At 64.0% G+C, this 13,996-nt stretch overlaps 2 protein-coding genes across 2 annotated transcripts; both read right to left on the bottom strand.

Annotated features, from left to right (window-relative positions):
• Nucleotides 1-1,172: 1,172 nt before the first annotated feature.
• MNEG_0963 (putative 26S proteasome non-ATPase regulatory subunit 7) lies at nucleotides 1,173-3,783 on the bottom strand (the record flags this gene model as incomplete). Its single annotated transcript, XM_014050549.1, has 7 exons — nucleotides 1,173-1,401; nucleotides 1,695-1,801; nucleotides 1,989-2,141; nucleotides 2,413-2,517; nucleotides 2,733-2,789; nucleotides 3,222-3,343; nucleotides 3,534-3,783. 7 exons carry the CDS (start codon nucleotides 3,781-3,783, stop codon nucleotides 1,173-1,175), a joined length of 1,023 nt encoding a protein of 340 aa, XP_013906003.1.
• Nucleotides 3,784-4,445: 662 nt separating this feature from the next.
• Nucleotides 4,446-12,600, bottom strand: MNEG_0964 (Uncharacterized protein; the record flags this gene model as incomplete). The annotated part of the gene is made up of 14 exons (XM_014050550.1): nucleotides 4,446-4,547; nucleotides 4,697-4,828; nucleotides 5,080-5,220; nucleotides 5,587-5,726; nucleotides 7,156-8,123; nucleotides 8,372-8,545; nucleotides 8,758-8,997; nucleotides 9,158-9,230; nucleotides 9,539-9,666; nucleotides 9,918-10,077; nucleotides 10,363-10,638; nucleotides 10,846-11,459; nucleotides 11,667-11,744; nucleotides 12,038-12,600. The coding sequence occupies 14 exons, from the start codon at nucleotides 12,598-12,600 to the stop codon at nucleotides 4,446-4,448; spliced, it is 3,789 nt and encodes a 1,262-aa protein (XP_013906004.1).
• Nucleotides 12,601-13,996: the final 1,396 nt, after the last annotated feature.

A 13,996-nucleotide genomic window follows, 5' to 3' on the forward strand; every position in this document is an offset into this window, starting at 1 on the left:
CCCGCCGCAGTGGCGGGCTCGTCCGCCACCACCAGGGACAGGTCCGCCTTCTTGCCCGCCGCGCGAAGGCCCGCGTACACGCCTGTGGCGTTGCGATGGCGGGGCACACGCAGGGCGCAGCTTCACTGTTGTCGATCATCCACTGCAGCAGATGGTCGGCTGCTGGGATTTGAGGTCTAAACGCAACAGCCACCACCACCAATAATACCTGGACATTGAACTCCCTGCTGATCGCTGGATTCTCCATGGCTCTCACATGGGCATAGTGCCATGGGCCCTCAAATGGGCACGGTTCAACCCACCCGTTGCCTTGAACCCCTTGGCGGCACACACGCCACCTGGCACCTTGGCCCAGGGGCCCTCGGGGATGAGGTCGGGCACTGCTGGGATTGCAAACGACTCGGAGGCCACAGACACCTCGGCGCGCACGCGCAGCCGTGCCTGCAAGAAGGGCGGCGACGGCCACAGCACTGATGTCAGCTCTTGCCGCTGTATCAGAATCCGTGTGGTTGCAGTGGAGCTCTAAGAGGTCCAACCAACAGCCAGGGCATCACCACCAGGGAGACTCGTGTGTAAGCGGCACTATGCAGAAGCGCGTGACAACGGGGATCGAAGGGCACATGGACAGCAGCAGCCGCCGTCGTCTAGCCCACCTGACGCGTGACAAACGGACGCAACGCCGCCCGCAGCGGCGTGGGGCGCCCTGCATATGCATGACAAGCACAAGAACTTGGGTCGTGCGTAAGCACATTTACAATGGCTCGTTAGGGTCACGAGGCGGATCAGGCTCCCAGAGATCACCGAGAGCCAAGGCGTTGAACGCACCCTGCACGGCATTCTTGCACTGGCACCTCCTCATGTTACTCATATCGAGAGGTCTACGGTCTGTGGCTGCTCTTCACAGATCGGTCGCAATGAAAAACGTGACCGAAATCAAAATCTCTGCCTCAGCGCCGTAAGGTCCAAGACACGGAGTGTTTTGTTACACACTGACACTGGAACCCATGATCAGGGCTGCAACCGCCAGCCTGCTCACAACCGCGCAGCAGCTGCATGGAGTAGCTGCCGTGCTGCCAGCCCCGCCGCAGCCGCAATGTTAAAAGGCTGACCACCGCCAACATGACGCAGCCACTTCATGCAACCGGCCCCACTGCTGCCGCCACCCAGCCGCCTCACTTCTTGGCGGCGTTCCCGTTGGCGGAGGGCGCGTTTGCATCCTTGCCGCCGCTGCTGCTGCTCTGGTCCTTGCCTGCGGCCTCGCCGTCCGCCGCGGCCTCCTTTTCCTTCTCTTTGTCCTTCTCTTTCTCCGCCTTGTCTGCTGCAGCCCTGTCGTGCTTGGCCTTCTCTCGCCACATGCGGCCCTCCTTGTTGTCGATCAGCTTGTGCATCGCCAGGACAGACCTGGGCGGGGTAGGACCGTGGGCGGTTAGGGGGGGCCGAGCAACGCGCCTGGCATCCTGGGTCAACCGCAGCAAGCAGCCAAAGTGATCGACAGCACCTTGGCTACCGCCACCAGGGACGTAGACTCACAGCAACCACACGCGCAGCGAGCAGGCCCCTGTTGCAGCTAGGGCTAGGGCTGCCCGGGCTCATACGACAAATGCCGCCATGTTCACGATTGGCATCGCATGAAAATCCCCCTGGCCATCTTCCAGGGCTATGCCTCTCGCAGACGCCCGCTTCAGTGCCCCCACCTGATGAGTGCTGCCAGATAGACCACGGCCATCATGTCGTTGCTCTTCACGGCCAGCGCGCTGCTGAGATGTGCCGCGCTCATGTTGGGGAGCAGGTTGAACATGTCCTGGGGCAAAGTAGAAGGCAGCAGGGGTAGCAGGGAGCAGGTGCATTACTGACAATAGGTGTGGGGGGAGACAGGGGGGCCCAGGTGCCTGAGCACGAAGAGAAGATCGGCTCAGACGCGCCAAAGCCCCCTCGAAGGGCAGCAGAGCCAGTTGCTGCTAGCATGCCCTCACCCCGTCAACCCCCACCTGCAGGTACGCGTTGATGTCGTGGTTGAGGGGCAGCTTCCCGGCAGTGACCGCTGCCAGGTAGGCCTGCACCTCAGCCAGCTTCCCCTTGAGCCCCCGCAGTGCCTGCAGCTTGGCTGCCACGTCAGTGGCGAGCGTGCTGATAGTGGCGTCCTGGAATGTTGTTGCAAGGATTGGGTTGAGGGCAATGGGGTAGGCGCAGCGCGCGGTGTCAGAGGGCACGGCAATGATCATGGAGTTGTAGGGCCACGCATGCAGCTTGCGAGTCAGAAAGAACATTACTTGCGCCCTGCCTCTTGCCAACTCAGTGTCAGCTGATGTTAGCAACTTTCGCTTTCCGCCGCTCCCCCCTCCCGCAACAACCATGCAGCCTCATCACCAACACTCAGCCCTGCGTCCCCTCCCTTGAGTCCCACACACCCACCTTGACGTTCCTCAGCAGGTGCTCCACCCCGATCTCCTCCGCCTCGGTCTGCCCCACCTCAGTAGGCACAGACACAAACACCTTGCGCGCCTTCTCTGTCCCATCCTGGAGGCGGAGTTTTGGATTTCCCATCAATGCATCATTGACTGTCAGTCAGTGACCGCCATGTGTGGATGGCGAGGCGGTGCCTGCGTTGCTGGGATGCAGAGTACAATGGCTGCTGGGAGCTGCCAGTGCGAAGTCATGCTTCCGGCAGACCTGTCCCCACTGCCCTTTCGCTTAGCTCCCTACTCCTGCAAGAGCAGTCGTCAAATGCGCACCTCCCGCACTTCGTTGACTGAGCAGTAGGCGGTGAAGGGCAGCCCCACCTCCTTGGGCTGTGAGGCAGGAGAGAGGCCGCGAGGGGGATGATGCTTGGCCTTGTGTGGGCTGCCGTCAAGATGATACAGGCGCATGACCACGCGTCACGATGCGTCAGGCAGAAAAATATGGCCGCCGCATATTGCAGCAGCTGCTGCTGTGACTGCGGTACACCAGTATCCACAGCCGAGCAGCGGGCAGTGGTGCTGCGCAACATGGGCCGCTCCAGCTGCCTCGCCCTTTGTCCCCTCGACGTGCCTGCTCTGACGTGCACGTCCAACAGGGCCCTTTTGCCTCCATTCCCCAGGCCTGCCGCGGCATTGGGCCCAAGTGCTGCGACGCCACCAGGCCGCTTCAACCCCCAGCGGCCAGCATGCCACTGCGTCGCAAGCGCGCGCCTTCATGCCCCTCCATACCACAAAGCCGTTCCCTTTGCAGCCTGGGCGCACCTCGACCTCGCAGATCACCAGCACTGGCGTCTCGCAGTAGTTGGCCGCCAGCTGGTTGATATCCACATCCGCCTCGCGCAGCCGCGGCCCCGTGCTGTACCAACCCACCACCTTCTCGCGCGCTGCAAGTGCAGTAAGGACGGCGGTAGCGCTGTGTGATCAGATGATGCAATTGTGCACGTTCATTTGCATGTGTGCGAACACACAAGCAAAAAAAGCAGCAGAGGTGCAGCCGCTCATGTGCAGCTGAAATGCGCTCTGCTGCACAGCTCTATCGCGGCACATACTGTACCCGGCGGGGCAAGTGCTCACCGTTGACCTTCTTGAACATGTGAAACATGTTCTCAAGGTAGCTGTGATCCAAAAACCAGATGGAGGGATCCTGATCATCCTCTTCAAAGGGGATTGCGAAGCTGTTCGTCACGTCCACTTGCCCTTTGTAGGTGTCTCCGAGCAGTAGGCCCACGACACGCTTTTTTGTGTCCCTGGCTACCCGGTTGTAGTGATCCACAACGCTAAGCAACACGAGGGGGTGCAAAACGACCTTGTCTGGCACCCCCATGACTGGCAAAGGTGTGATATAACTATTTTTACTCTATATCAGCATGCAGCTGCGGCAACAGTGGGCGATGATCTTGGCTCTGGTGAGGGGCGTTCTTGAGTGCTGGCGTCCAAAATAGTGTGCTTGCGTTACTGCAATCAAGACAACAAGTGTTGAGAACACGATCGTCTGTTGATGCTCCATGCACCGCGTGCTGGACAGGGAGGTCGGGGACTGCCGCAGCTGCCCAAGCACGGGTGTTCCAGGCTACAGTGCGCGGCGTATCACAATCATTACGTGCGGCATGAAACTTGGACAACAGATGCCCTCTCTGTCACTCTGTCCATCAGAATCATCTTCCTGGTGATGCTGCCCCAGAAGCAGGACCAGCATTGGTCAACTGGACTGAGCTCGACACGCGCACAAACCGTCCATCCAATCGCTGTTTTTGTCAATGACATCCGATATGTTACACATTCGGTTGTGGCGAAATGTATGGAATCATGATGATAACTGGGACATGGTCGCAACGCCCAAGGATTTGCATGTACAGTACGATGAGTGTGGTTGACAAAGCTCGATGCGCAAATGCTAGATCCAGTATGCATTCAAAGCAGTCTGAGAAACATCAACGCGCCATGCCGCCAACCCAGAACCTTCGCCGCCTGATGTCGCATCTTGTATCAAGTGGTCGCGGCCTGGTGGGTCACCTTGGGCTGCTCAGTCTGCTGGCTCGAGGTCCCGATTGCGATGCGCTTGGGCTCAGGCTTGGCCGCGGGGGCGGTCTGTCAGTGGTTCAGGATGGTTTGGGGCAGGATTTTGGATAGTGAAGAGCATGTTCAGACCTTCAGCCAAGATACGCCTGGCCCCTGGCTCTCGAGAGGACCCGCTTGCCAACCCCAGCACTGCTGGCCTGAGGGTGTGTGGTACGCACCTTGGGCACGTTGACCGACAGCACGCCGTTGTGCAGGTTGGCCGTGATCTTGTCCTCGTCCACGTTCTCAGGCAGCGTGAAGGAGCGGCTAAAGGAGCTGAAGGCGCGCTCGCGGCGCAGCACGCGGCCAGCCTGGAGGCGGGGGAGGGGGGTTGGTGAGAGCAGCAATGAAAAGGTGTGAGAAGGTGCTGGTTCCAACGTAGTTTGGCGAGCCCCCTTGGCTATGGGCCATCAAGTGACCGGGGGCCTGAGGACAGAGTATGCACACAAGAGCTCTAGATTAGCTGAACCCTGGTGTCAGCGTTTGGCGCCCTCCCCGCCTCGCGCCTGATGGATTGGGCCCCGCGCCCCCGTCGCCCCAGCAGCCCAAGGGCACAACGCACCCTGTCCTTCTCCTCCACCTCGGTGCGCTTCTTGCCGGCGATGGTGAGGACGCCGTTGTCCATGGTGATGCTGATGTCGCCGGAGTCCATGCCGGGGGTGTCCACGACCACCTTGAAGGCCTGGTCGGTCTCAATCACGTCCTGTGGGGGAGTCGCAAGGGCGAGAACAAGAGGGTCTCAGGCAGAGGTTGCTTGGGAGGATGTGCCAGGGAGGCAAGGCAGTTTGGCTGGAGAGGTAAAGCAGGTAGGTAAGGGGGAGCAAAAGGGTGCTCAAGGTTGAGCAGACGTGCAGACATAGGTTGCAGGGGTGGGGCGGGATTTCGTGCTTTGGAAGAGTCCAGAAGGCCATGACGCTGCGATGATGTCAGCATCCAGCGAGCGGCGGCGCGTGCGCACGAGCTGTTGGATGCGATAGACCACTAAATGCACAGCATCTTAATTTGCCACGCTGGCAGTGTATCCCAGCAGCCCTCCCGTCCTGCAGACCCGAGAGTCCCCACGACGCACCAGCGGGTGCGTAGACACAGTGGGCGCCATGGAGCTCAGGCTGGGCATCAGCGTGCCGAAGTCCATGGGGTCGCGCATAGCGCCACGGCCGAAGGGAAAGTCGAACAGGGACCCGCCAAAGAGGGGCGTGAGCGCCATTTCTGGTGACTTGGGGGTTGGCTTTGTAGACAGCTGCTGGCACGGTCGCACGTCAAGAGAGCACAGTGGCAGGCAAGATCGCAGTTGCAGCGCTGCTTGTTGGAACTCGTATCGTATGTGTATAAGGCACGCTTCAAGCCGCGGCGGCCTTTATGCGATCGCGGTGTTTCGTAACTGGTGACGGAACGAGCTCTCCAGACGTCGTCTCGAATCTTCCAGAGCATCCTCTTGGGCACTGGACGTGGGCATGCGTGGCATTGCCTCACAAAATCAGACACGGTTCAGGGGTTGCCGCGTGCGCGGCGGTGGTTGCGCTGACGGGGCTTGGCGAGGTGTTCTTTTCGGCATGCTGCCGAATCATTCCCGTGCTGCTTTGCAATGTGTCCAGATGGCACGGCCATGATTGACGAATGCATGTTTGTAGCTGCTACATACGTGCAAATCAATGACTGCGGCGGGCAGAAGCAGCCGGTGCGTGTGTAGCCCGTATACCTCGATTGCAGCAGCTTACGCTTCAGCAGCACACCAGACAGGTGAAGCACCATGCCCCTGCCAGCGGCCTTCAATTACACACAGCCGCTGCGTTGCGGCGGCATCGCTGATGCAGCTGGTATGAACAGGGCGGCGAGCGGCTGACAGTTGTAGTATACACCCTCGGCTACCAATCATCATCACACTCCAAAAACGACCTCCTCTGGGCCTCCCCAGGAGCCGCCAAATCAAATGCCACCACTCCGCAGCCCGGCACATGCATATCCCCGCCCTGACCCTCGAAGTCCTCCACTTCCTGCTGCACCGCAAGGCCTCCAGCCAAGGCGCTCTCACACTCGATGCCGCCCACACCAAAGCTTGCAAATTCTGCTGACTGTGTCACTCCTGCCGCTGCTGACATCGGCTCTGCTGCCGTTGCCGCTGCCCCTGAATCTGCTGCTGCTGCCACCCTGCTGTCGTCACCTGTTGCCGCTGCCACCATCCCTGCGCTGCTCATGGCTTCAGGTCTGCCCCGCTCAGCCACGGACGTCGGCTCGACAGCCGCAATGCACTCCTCCATGACCTCATCAGGGTAGGCCTGCCCAAAGCTGGCTGTGTGGCTGGCAGGCAATGATGGCGGCTGCTTGACGCCCGCACCTCCTCGCGCAGCGCACTCGTCACCACTCGCATCGGCCTCCAAGCCCGCCGCATGGCTGCCCTTGCCGCTGCTGAACGGCGCACCGACGCGCGGCACCAAACAGTGTTCGTCTGCCCTGTCAAAACTGCCTCCAACGCCGACGCCGTCCATCGCACGCCCGCCGTTTCTGCAGAGGCTGGTATTTGCCTGTTGCTGCTGCCGCCGGGCCGCCGCAGCCGCAGCCGCTGCTGCGGCAGGGCACGGCATCCCAGCTGCTCTTAGAATGGCGTCGAATTCGTCAGCAGCCAGGTCATCGGGATTACCTGCCACCTGCTGCTGCTGCTGCTGCTGCTGCTGCTGCTGCTGCAATTGCTGCTGCTGCCGCTGCTGGTGCTGCTGCTGCTGGTGGTGGTGCTGCTGCTGCTGCTGCTGCAATTGCTGCTGCAATTGCTGCTGCTGCTGCTGCTGCTGCTGCTGCTGCTGTGATTGCTGGTGGTGCTGCATGCGGTGAGATACGCCGCCTGGCTGCCCGCCGACACCAGCCTCAGGAGCCGCCTCCACCCCAGCCTCCTGCGCACCGCGCAGCGCTGGCAATCCCAGGATTGCATGCCCCTGAAAGTACGCCCCCTCCTGCGCCCTGCAGGCGCCCAGCAGCTGCTCAAACGCGCCCCTATCGCGCCCCAGCGCGCCGCCGGCGCCCACCACCAGCAGGTGTCGCCGCGCCCGCGTGAGCGCCACGTTGAGGCGCGCCGCGTCCCGCAGGAACTCCCCGGGCTGCGTGGCCGTGGTGGCCAGGACCACGGCCTCGCGCTCCGCCCCCTGGAACGAGTCCACAGTGGCCACCTGCACGTCGCACGCGCCCGGCGCGCCGTCGGCCGCCAGCAGCTGCCGGATCAGCGCCGCCTGCGCCCTGAAGAAGCAGATGACGCCCAGCTGGGACGCGGGGTCGGGGCGTGGCGGCCGCTCGGACGCGGGAAGCTGCGGCTGCGGCGCAAGGAGCTTAGACCGACCTGCCGCGGCGCCGGCCGCCTGCACGGCGGCGGCACGGCGCCGTCGCTTCTTGCTGGCTGCAGCGGCAGGTAGGTCATCGTCGCTCCGCCAGTCGTTGCTGCTGCTGCCTCCCTCATCGTCGCCGCCGCTGCTACCACCACCTCCGCCCCCTTCAGTGACACCCGCTGGCCCAGCCGCTGCGGCTGCTGCCCTGTCCTCTTCCTGCCCCTGCCCCGTCCCCGCTGCAGCCAGCGCTCGCAGGAGTGCCCCAACCAGCCGCACCACCAGGACAGCCTCGCCCCTGGCGCAGTGGCGTGAGGTTGGGGCGCTTGCGCAGTTGCTGTGATTGTTGCCTGTGGCGTGCAGGGTTGTGCGGCTGACTAATTTGAGGGCAGTCCGTCTTGGTCAAAGCTGCGGCGATGCCGCATCATGTTGCTGCCGGCTCATTGACAGCTGAAACATGTGCAGCACCCGCACAAACCGAGCGTTGAAGGCGCGCAGACAGAGCAACCGCCCACCTCCCCCTCCCCGTGCAGGGGCGGCGCCCACCTGTTTGAAGAGCTGCCGCCCTGTCCGCGCTGCGCCACGCCGCCTGCCACGTCCACAAACGCCAGCGGCGGCAGGCCGGGCAGCAGCGGACCGCGCTGCGCCGCGGTGACGCCGTCGCGCAGGCGGCCGCCATAGACGCAGCGGTTGGGGATGGCCGATAGCGCAGGGTGACAGCTGCGCGCAACACCAGCGATTGGGGGCAGCAAGGGCTCGAGTTGGTGTCGGCGTGGGCGCGAGGGGAGAGGGATGGCCGTGGGGCGTGGCGTGTGGCCCAGCGGCACTGCAGCTGACCCTGCGGGTGCCCAGACTCTGCTGGCAGCGCCAAGCTGGCCGCAACTGCCCGGGGACTCCGTATGACTCCACATCCCCCCGGGGGCCCTTCTCACCGGTACTGCCACCTCAGCAGGTGGGGCTGGTGGCCCAGCTGAGTCAGCCGCACAAACAGCGTCCGCCCCAGGCCGCCACCTGTCGCCGCCACAGCCGCCGCCACAGCCGCCGCCCCGGATGCCGCCGCGCCGCCGTCCTCCCGCGCGCCACCAGGCGGCTGCGTGTTGATCAGCGTGAGAGCGGAGGGGCTGGCGATGACTGGGGGCAGCTGCAGGGGGTCGCCTGCCGCGATGAGGTACCTGCGATGGGTGTGGAGCAGGGTGTGAGGTGCCGGGTGCTCGCACCAGCACGTCGCACGCAGATAGGCGCCCGTGATGAGAGGTAAGCCTGTGCTAATTAGAAGGTCTGGCCGTCACTCTTGCCACACAATACAGAGGCCCCCCCTCCACGCGCCCCCACCTGCAGTGTGCCCTGAGGAGTGGCACCAGGCTGGTGGGCTCTGTGACCTGTGACGCCTCATCCAGCACCACCACTGAGGAGGTGGGGGGGGGGGTGGAGGCAGGGACAAGACGGCAGGGAGCTGAGAGGCGGGGCTGCTGCCGGGGAGGTGTAATGAGTGCGTTGCCCCATCAGGCGTGCACCTGCAAAAACCGTCCAAGCCCAAGCTAGGGTGTGTCCACCAGATGCGATCTCATGTACCCTCCAGACAAGGATGATGCCTGCAAACCAGCAGCCGTAAGCCCCCCCCTCCCCGACCCACACAACCCCCCCGCTCGAGGTGACCCCACACTATTGGGGTCACCCCCGGAATACTACCACGACACAACCCAACCCCCTCACCGTCAAACTTCTGCCCCTCAAGAGCGGCCTGCAGCGCCGCGCAGCACGTGATGCCCACCACCGCCGCGCTGCCCAGGCGGCACCTGCGCTTGCGCTCCGCCCCGGCCTGCAGCTCAGAGATCTCCCGCCTGCGGGGGCGGCGGGCGAGGGATGCTGGTGGGTGTGGAAAAAGCGGATGATATCAAGGCAACGCCGTTTGATTCTTCGACCGGGTGCAAGTGCAGTCACGGCAGGTCGGGCTGCTGCTGCTGCAAACCCTACACACCTCAAACACTCGTGATGTGCCAACCCTCGAAATGCGGCCACGATGTGGCCCTCGTGCCAGCCGGCTGCATGCCCAGGCCCAACCCCCCTGCATTTGAGCCCCCCTCAGGGCCACCTGATGAGCTCCGCGTCCCGCCCACGGGCCTCTGGCAGCATGGCCTGCAGCTGAGCCAGCGCGTCGCGGCTGTCGTCGCCAGCGTGGAGCGAGAACCGCAGCAGCGGCCGAGCGATTCGCTGCAGGGAGCCCACGCGCAGCATGTCGGTGAACCCGCTGTCTGCGGTTGTGCGTTGCCGTGTGATGCAGGGGTTTTTGTGCGGGTTTGTGTATGTGACCGTGCGCATGCGTGTGCGGAGTCGTGTCATTATTCTTGAGATATGTGCATGGGTCAGGCGATGTATCGTGCTGACAAAGACACACCCACATGCAGCACAGCGAGTCAAGTGCAATGGCAGTCATGCGTGAGGCAGCCACATCAAAAGCGGCCCCCAGCAGCAGGACCGCCACTGCCCTCCTCACACTGCGCAGCCAACCCCAGGCGTGCGCACCCCTCACCACCCACCCGCCAGCCCCAGCAGGACGCGGTCCACAGCCACGTTGGTGTGGGCCGCCACCAACACACGCACACCACCGCCTTTGGAGCGGGCCCCCGCCGCAGCCGGCTGCCGCTTCTGCTGCTGTGGCTGCTCCCCGCCAGCCTGCTCGCCCACCGCCGATACGCGTGGCCGCTTGGAGGCTGGGGCCGCACGTGCCACGCTGGTGGTGGCGGGGCCGCTGGCACGTGTGAGGAGGTGGATGAGGGCCACCAGGAGGGTGCTCTTTCCCGAGCCGAAGGGGCCTGGGGTTGAGACGAGGGGACAGCAGGCAGGTTTGACCAGCCATTTGCAATTGGGACGTCGATGGCGCCACACAGGGGAGCTCATACCTGGGGGAGGAGGGACGCATGCTCTGCAGTGGCACTGTACAGACCTGCCCACGGAGATTTTGAGATATCCCTGCCGGCACACTGCGTCCCCTTCAAGCAGGCAGCTCACGCCCATCTCACCGTGCACCAAGCAGACGGGCGGCGCGGGCGACCCCGCAACCGGCTCGTTCCCGCTGCCCCCAGCACCGTCGCCCGCCTCGCCCCCACCCCCGCTCTCCTCGCCTCTGCGCTGCATCACTGTCGGCTTTGATAGCGCCGGCCGCCGCAACGGCTGCCCTTTGACCACCACCTCTGCACCACGGCGCTTGATCTCAGGCAGCCAGGTGGCAACGTGCGCCGCCACGCCTGCCTGCGCATCGTTCAGGCGGAAGCGCTCTGCCACCACTGCCAGGGCCGCCGCGCTCTCGCTGTCCAGCCCCGCTGCTGCCGCCGCTGCCTCTTCGGTGTGTGGCCCTGTCACGGGGACGCGCTGCTCCTCGCAGTCGCCTCCGCCACTGCCACCGCCAAGCCGGTGCCGCCCAGGGCTTGGCGAGCGCACCAGCGCCGGCAGCAGCGCCCAGCCCGCCGCGGCCGTCAGCGCGGGGCCCGCGATGAGGCCGAGGGTCTGCACGTCTGTTGCAATGTCCGGCCCCAGCAGGGCCGCCACGGGCTGCTGGCGTCCAAGGTTTGGAGGCTCTGGGCCCAGCCACTCGATCTGCAGGCGACCGTCGCGGTCAGGACCGTGCCACGCGCTCCTGTGAACGAGGGGTGGGTTGGGGGTCCATTCTGCCTAAGTGGAGGACATGGCCAGACAGAAGAGTGGCAGCGGGTCATGCAACTGCTGCATTGCACATCAGGCCTGGAGGGAGCTCGCCGATTTGGATGGCTCTCCAGCGCAGCCAAGCTCAGGGTGGATGCTTGAAGGTGGATGCCACCACACCTGGCGGGCGTCACGGCCGCACCTAGCAAGGGCGATCCAGTGGCCCCGCTGCGTAGCTGTGAGCAGCGGCTGGGTGCCGATAATCCACAGGTCGTGCTTCCTGTTTTGGGTTTGAGGGTTTGAGTGATTAGTCTGCCAGGGTCAGGCGGCACCGCGCACGGCCGACAGCCAGCAATCGGTTGATGATGGGGCAGACAGGGCCAGGGGGGGACGAGGTCATGTCACGCCAGGTGAGCAACAGGTGGTGGCGGAAGCGATACCGAGGCCACTGCCTCAAGACATTCGTTAATGACGGTCGAGGAGTCGTAGGCCAGCGCAGGATGCCAGTGTCGACGTACTTGGAACAACACCATCGCCTGCCCCGATCAGGATCGCCATGCCCACCGCCCGCACCTGTACTTGCGCCTGTCGATGGCCCCCGCCAACATCAGCGTGAACGAAACCTTGGGCCCGTCCTCTTCGTCGTCCTCCTGGCCGCTGCCGGCGCTCTCATCATCGTCATCGTCCCCGTGGCGCCCCTTGCCAGCCCGCGCCTTGCGCTTTGCAGCGCTCGCAGCGCCGCCGCCGCGGCCGCTGCGCCGCCCGCGGCCGCCGCCGCGCGCGCCGCTGAAGAAGCTGCTGATGTCGCGCCACACCTTGAGGGTGCTGCCGGGGTGGTAGGCCAGCCCGGACCGCTGGCATGCCGCCTGAAGCCGCGCCTGGGTGTCCGCGCTCTCATTGCCGCCCGTGCCCACGCCGCCCGCCCGCTGCTGCTGCTGCTGCTGCTGCTGCTGCTGCTGCTGGCGCTGGGCCTGCTGCCGCCCCACCGGGCCGGGGCCTTGTGCAAAGCACTGCGCGGCGAGGCCGTGGAACCGCCGTGCGTGCTCTGCCAGCCGCAGGTTGATTTCTTCAGCCAGGGCAGCCCCGACCGCGGCCTGGTAGGCCAAAGCGCCGGCGGGTGCTGTGGGGATGACCATAACCCTCCGCGGCGTCGCAGCGGCCTCCTCTGCAGACGGGAAGCACAGCTGCAAGCCGGGGTCGCCACTGCGCGCATCACTTCCTTTGTCAGACACAGGCAAGCGGCCGCGCGGAAGCGACACCGCCGGCGCGTCAGTCGCGGTGGGTGGCTGCCAGTGCCGCTGCATGGGGCTGGGCGCGTGTACGCCACCATGCGCTGCCGACATCAACGCATTTCTCACCGCTGGCGGGGATTGGGGCTGCTGCGACCGCGCGGCAGGCGGCGCTGCATTCATCTGCGCCGGCTGCAGTGGCTGACGTGGCGCAGAGCCCCCGCTGCTGACTATCCGCAGCGCCGAGTAGCTGTTTGGCTTGCCCGCTGCCTGCGCCATTGCCGGCGTTGCGGGCGTGCGTGGGTGGGCTGCCGCAGCAGCACAGCCTGGCGTGGCCGAGCCGCAGTCGGTTGGGTGCAATGCTGGTGTGCCGACAGAATGCGGATGGCTGCGGGATGGCATGAAGCCAGCGCATCCTGGCTGCATGTTCATAGAATTGCAGCCTTGCTGCTGTTCTGGCTGCTGTTGCTGCTGTTGCTGCTGCTGCTGCTGCTGCTGCTGCTGCTGCTGCTGCTGCTGCTGCTGCTGCTGTGGGCGGCCTTGCGTGCCGCTGGGCTGCTGCGCATTAAAGGCTGCAGCTCCGCTGGGGGTCTTGCGGCTGGCGCTGCGGGGCGCAAAGACAGGGGCTTGGCGTTCTGGATGATGCTGATACTGCGCGGTGGGTTTGGGAGGGAGGGAGGTGAGGGAGTTGTGCAAGCAGGGAATGTTTGGATTAGCCAGATGATGGTGGTCCGAAGAGGTGATGAGGGTAATGCAAACACCAAGGAGAAAGCAGCTTGGAATACTAAAGTAAGGAGATTGCATGGAACACCAATGAAGGCAGGAAGGGCTGCTCTCAAACATTGCCACAGCTGGTTGTAAACACTGACCACCCTGCGTACCAGCCCGGGAAAGCCTGATGTGGCTGCTGCTGCAGGCAAAGCGGACACAGCGTTTTTGTTGACGGATGCATTCCCAACAAAATCGTCGCTGCAGAAATCTCTGGTGCCTCTGCCACTGCTTCGCCCGCCGCTCCCGCGGTCGCCTGCACCGAGCAACATGCTCAAAATATCATCGTCTGTGAAAAATGTGGAGCAAGACAGAGGCCACACATTTCAGCCACGCGCAAAAATGTAGAAGTTGTGGGTCAAGCATGGCAGGCGATACTGCGAGAACTTTCTTATCATCCTGCCCCTGAACTTGCTCAACTACCGCACCCACCAGCTCGCGTGCCGCCGCATGGCTGTGACTGGTAATGCAGCTGACCACCCCACTGTGGTTTCTGCTGCTGCTGCTGCTGCTGCTGCTGCTGCTGCTGCTGCTG

This window comes from Monoraphidium neglectum (genome assembly GCF_000611645.1).
Source record: "Monoraphidium neglectum strain SAG 48.87 unplaced genomic scaffold scaffold00089, whole genome shotgun sequence".
In the NCBI taxonomy this organism is placed as follows: Eukaryota; Viridiplantae; Chlorophyta; class Chlorophyceae; order Sphaeropleales; family Selenastraceae; genus Monoraphidium; species Monoraphidium neglectum.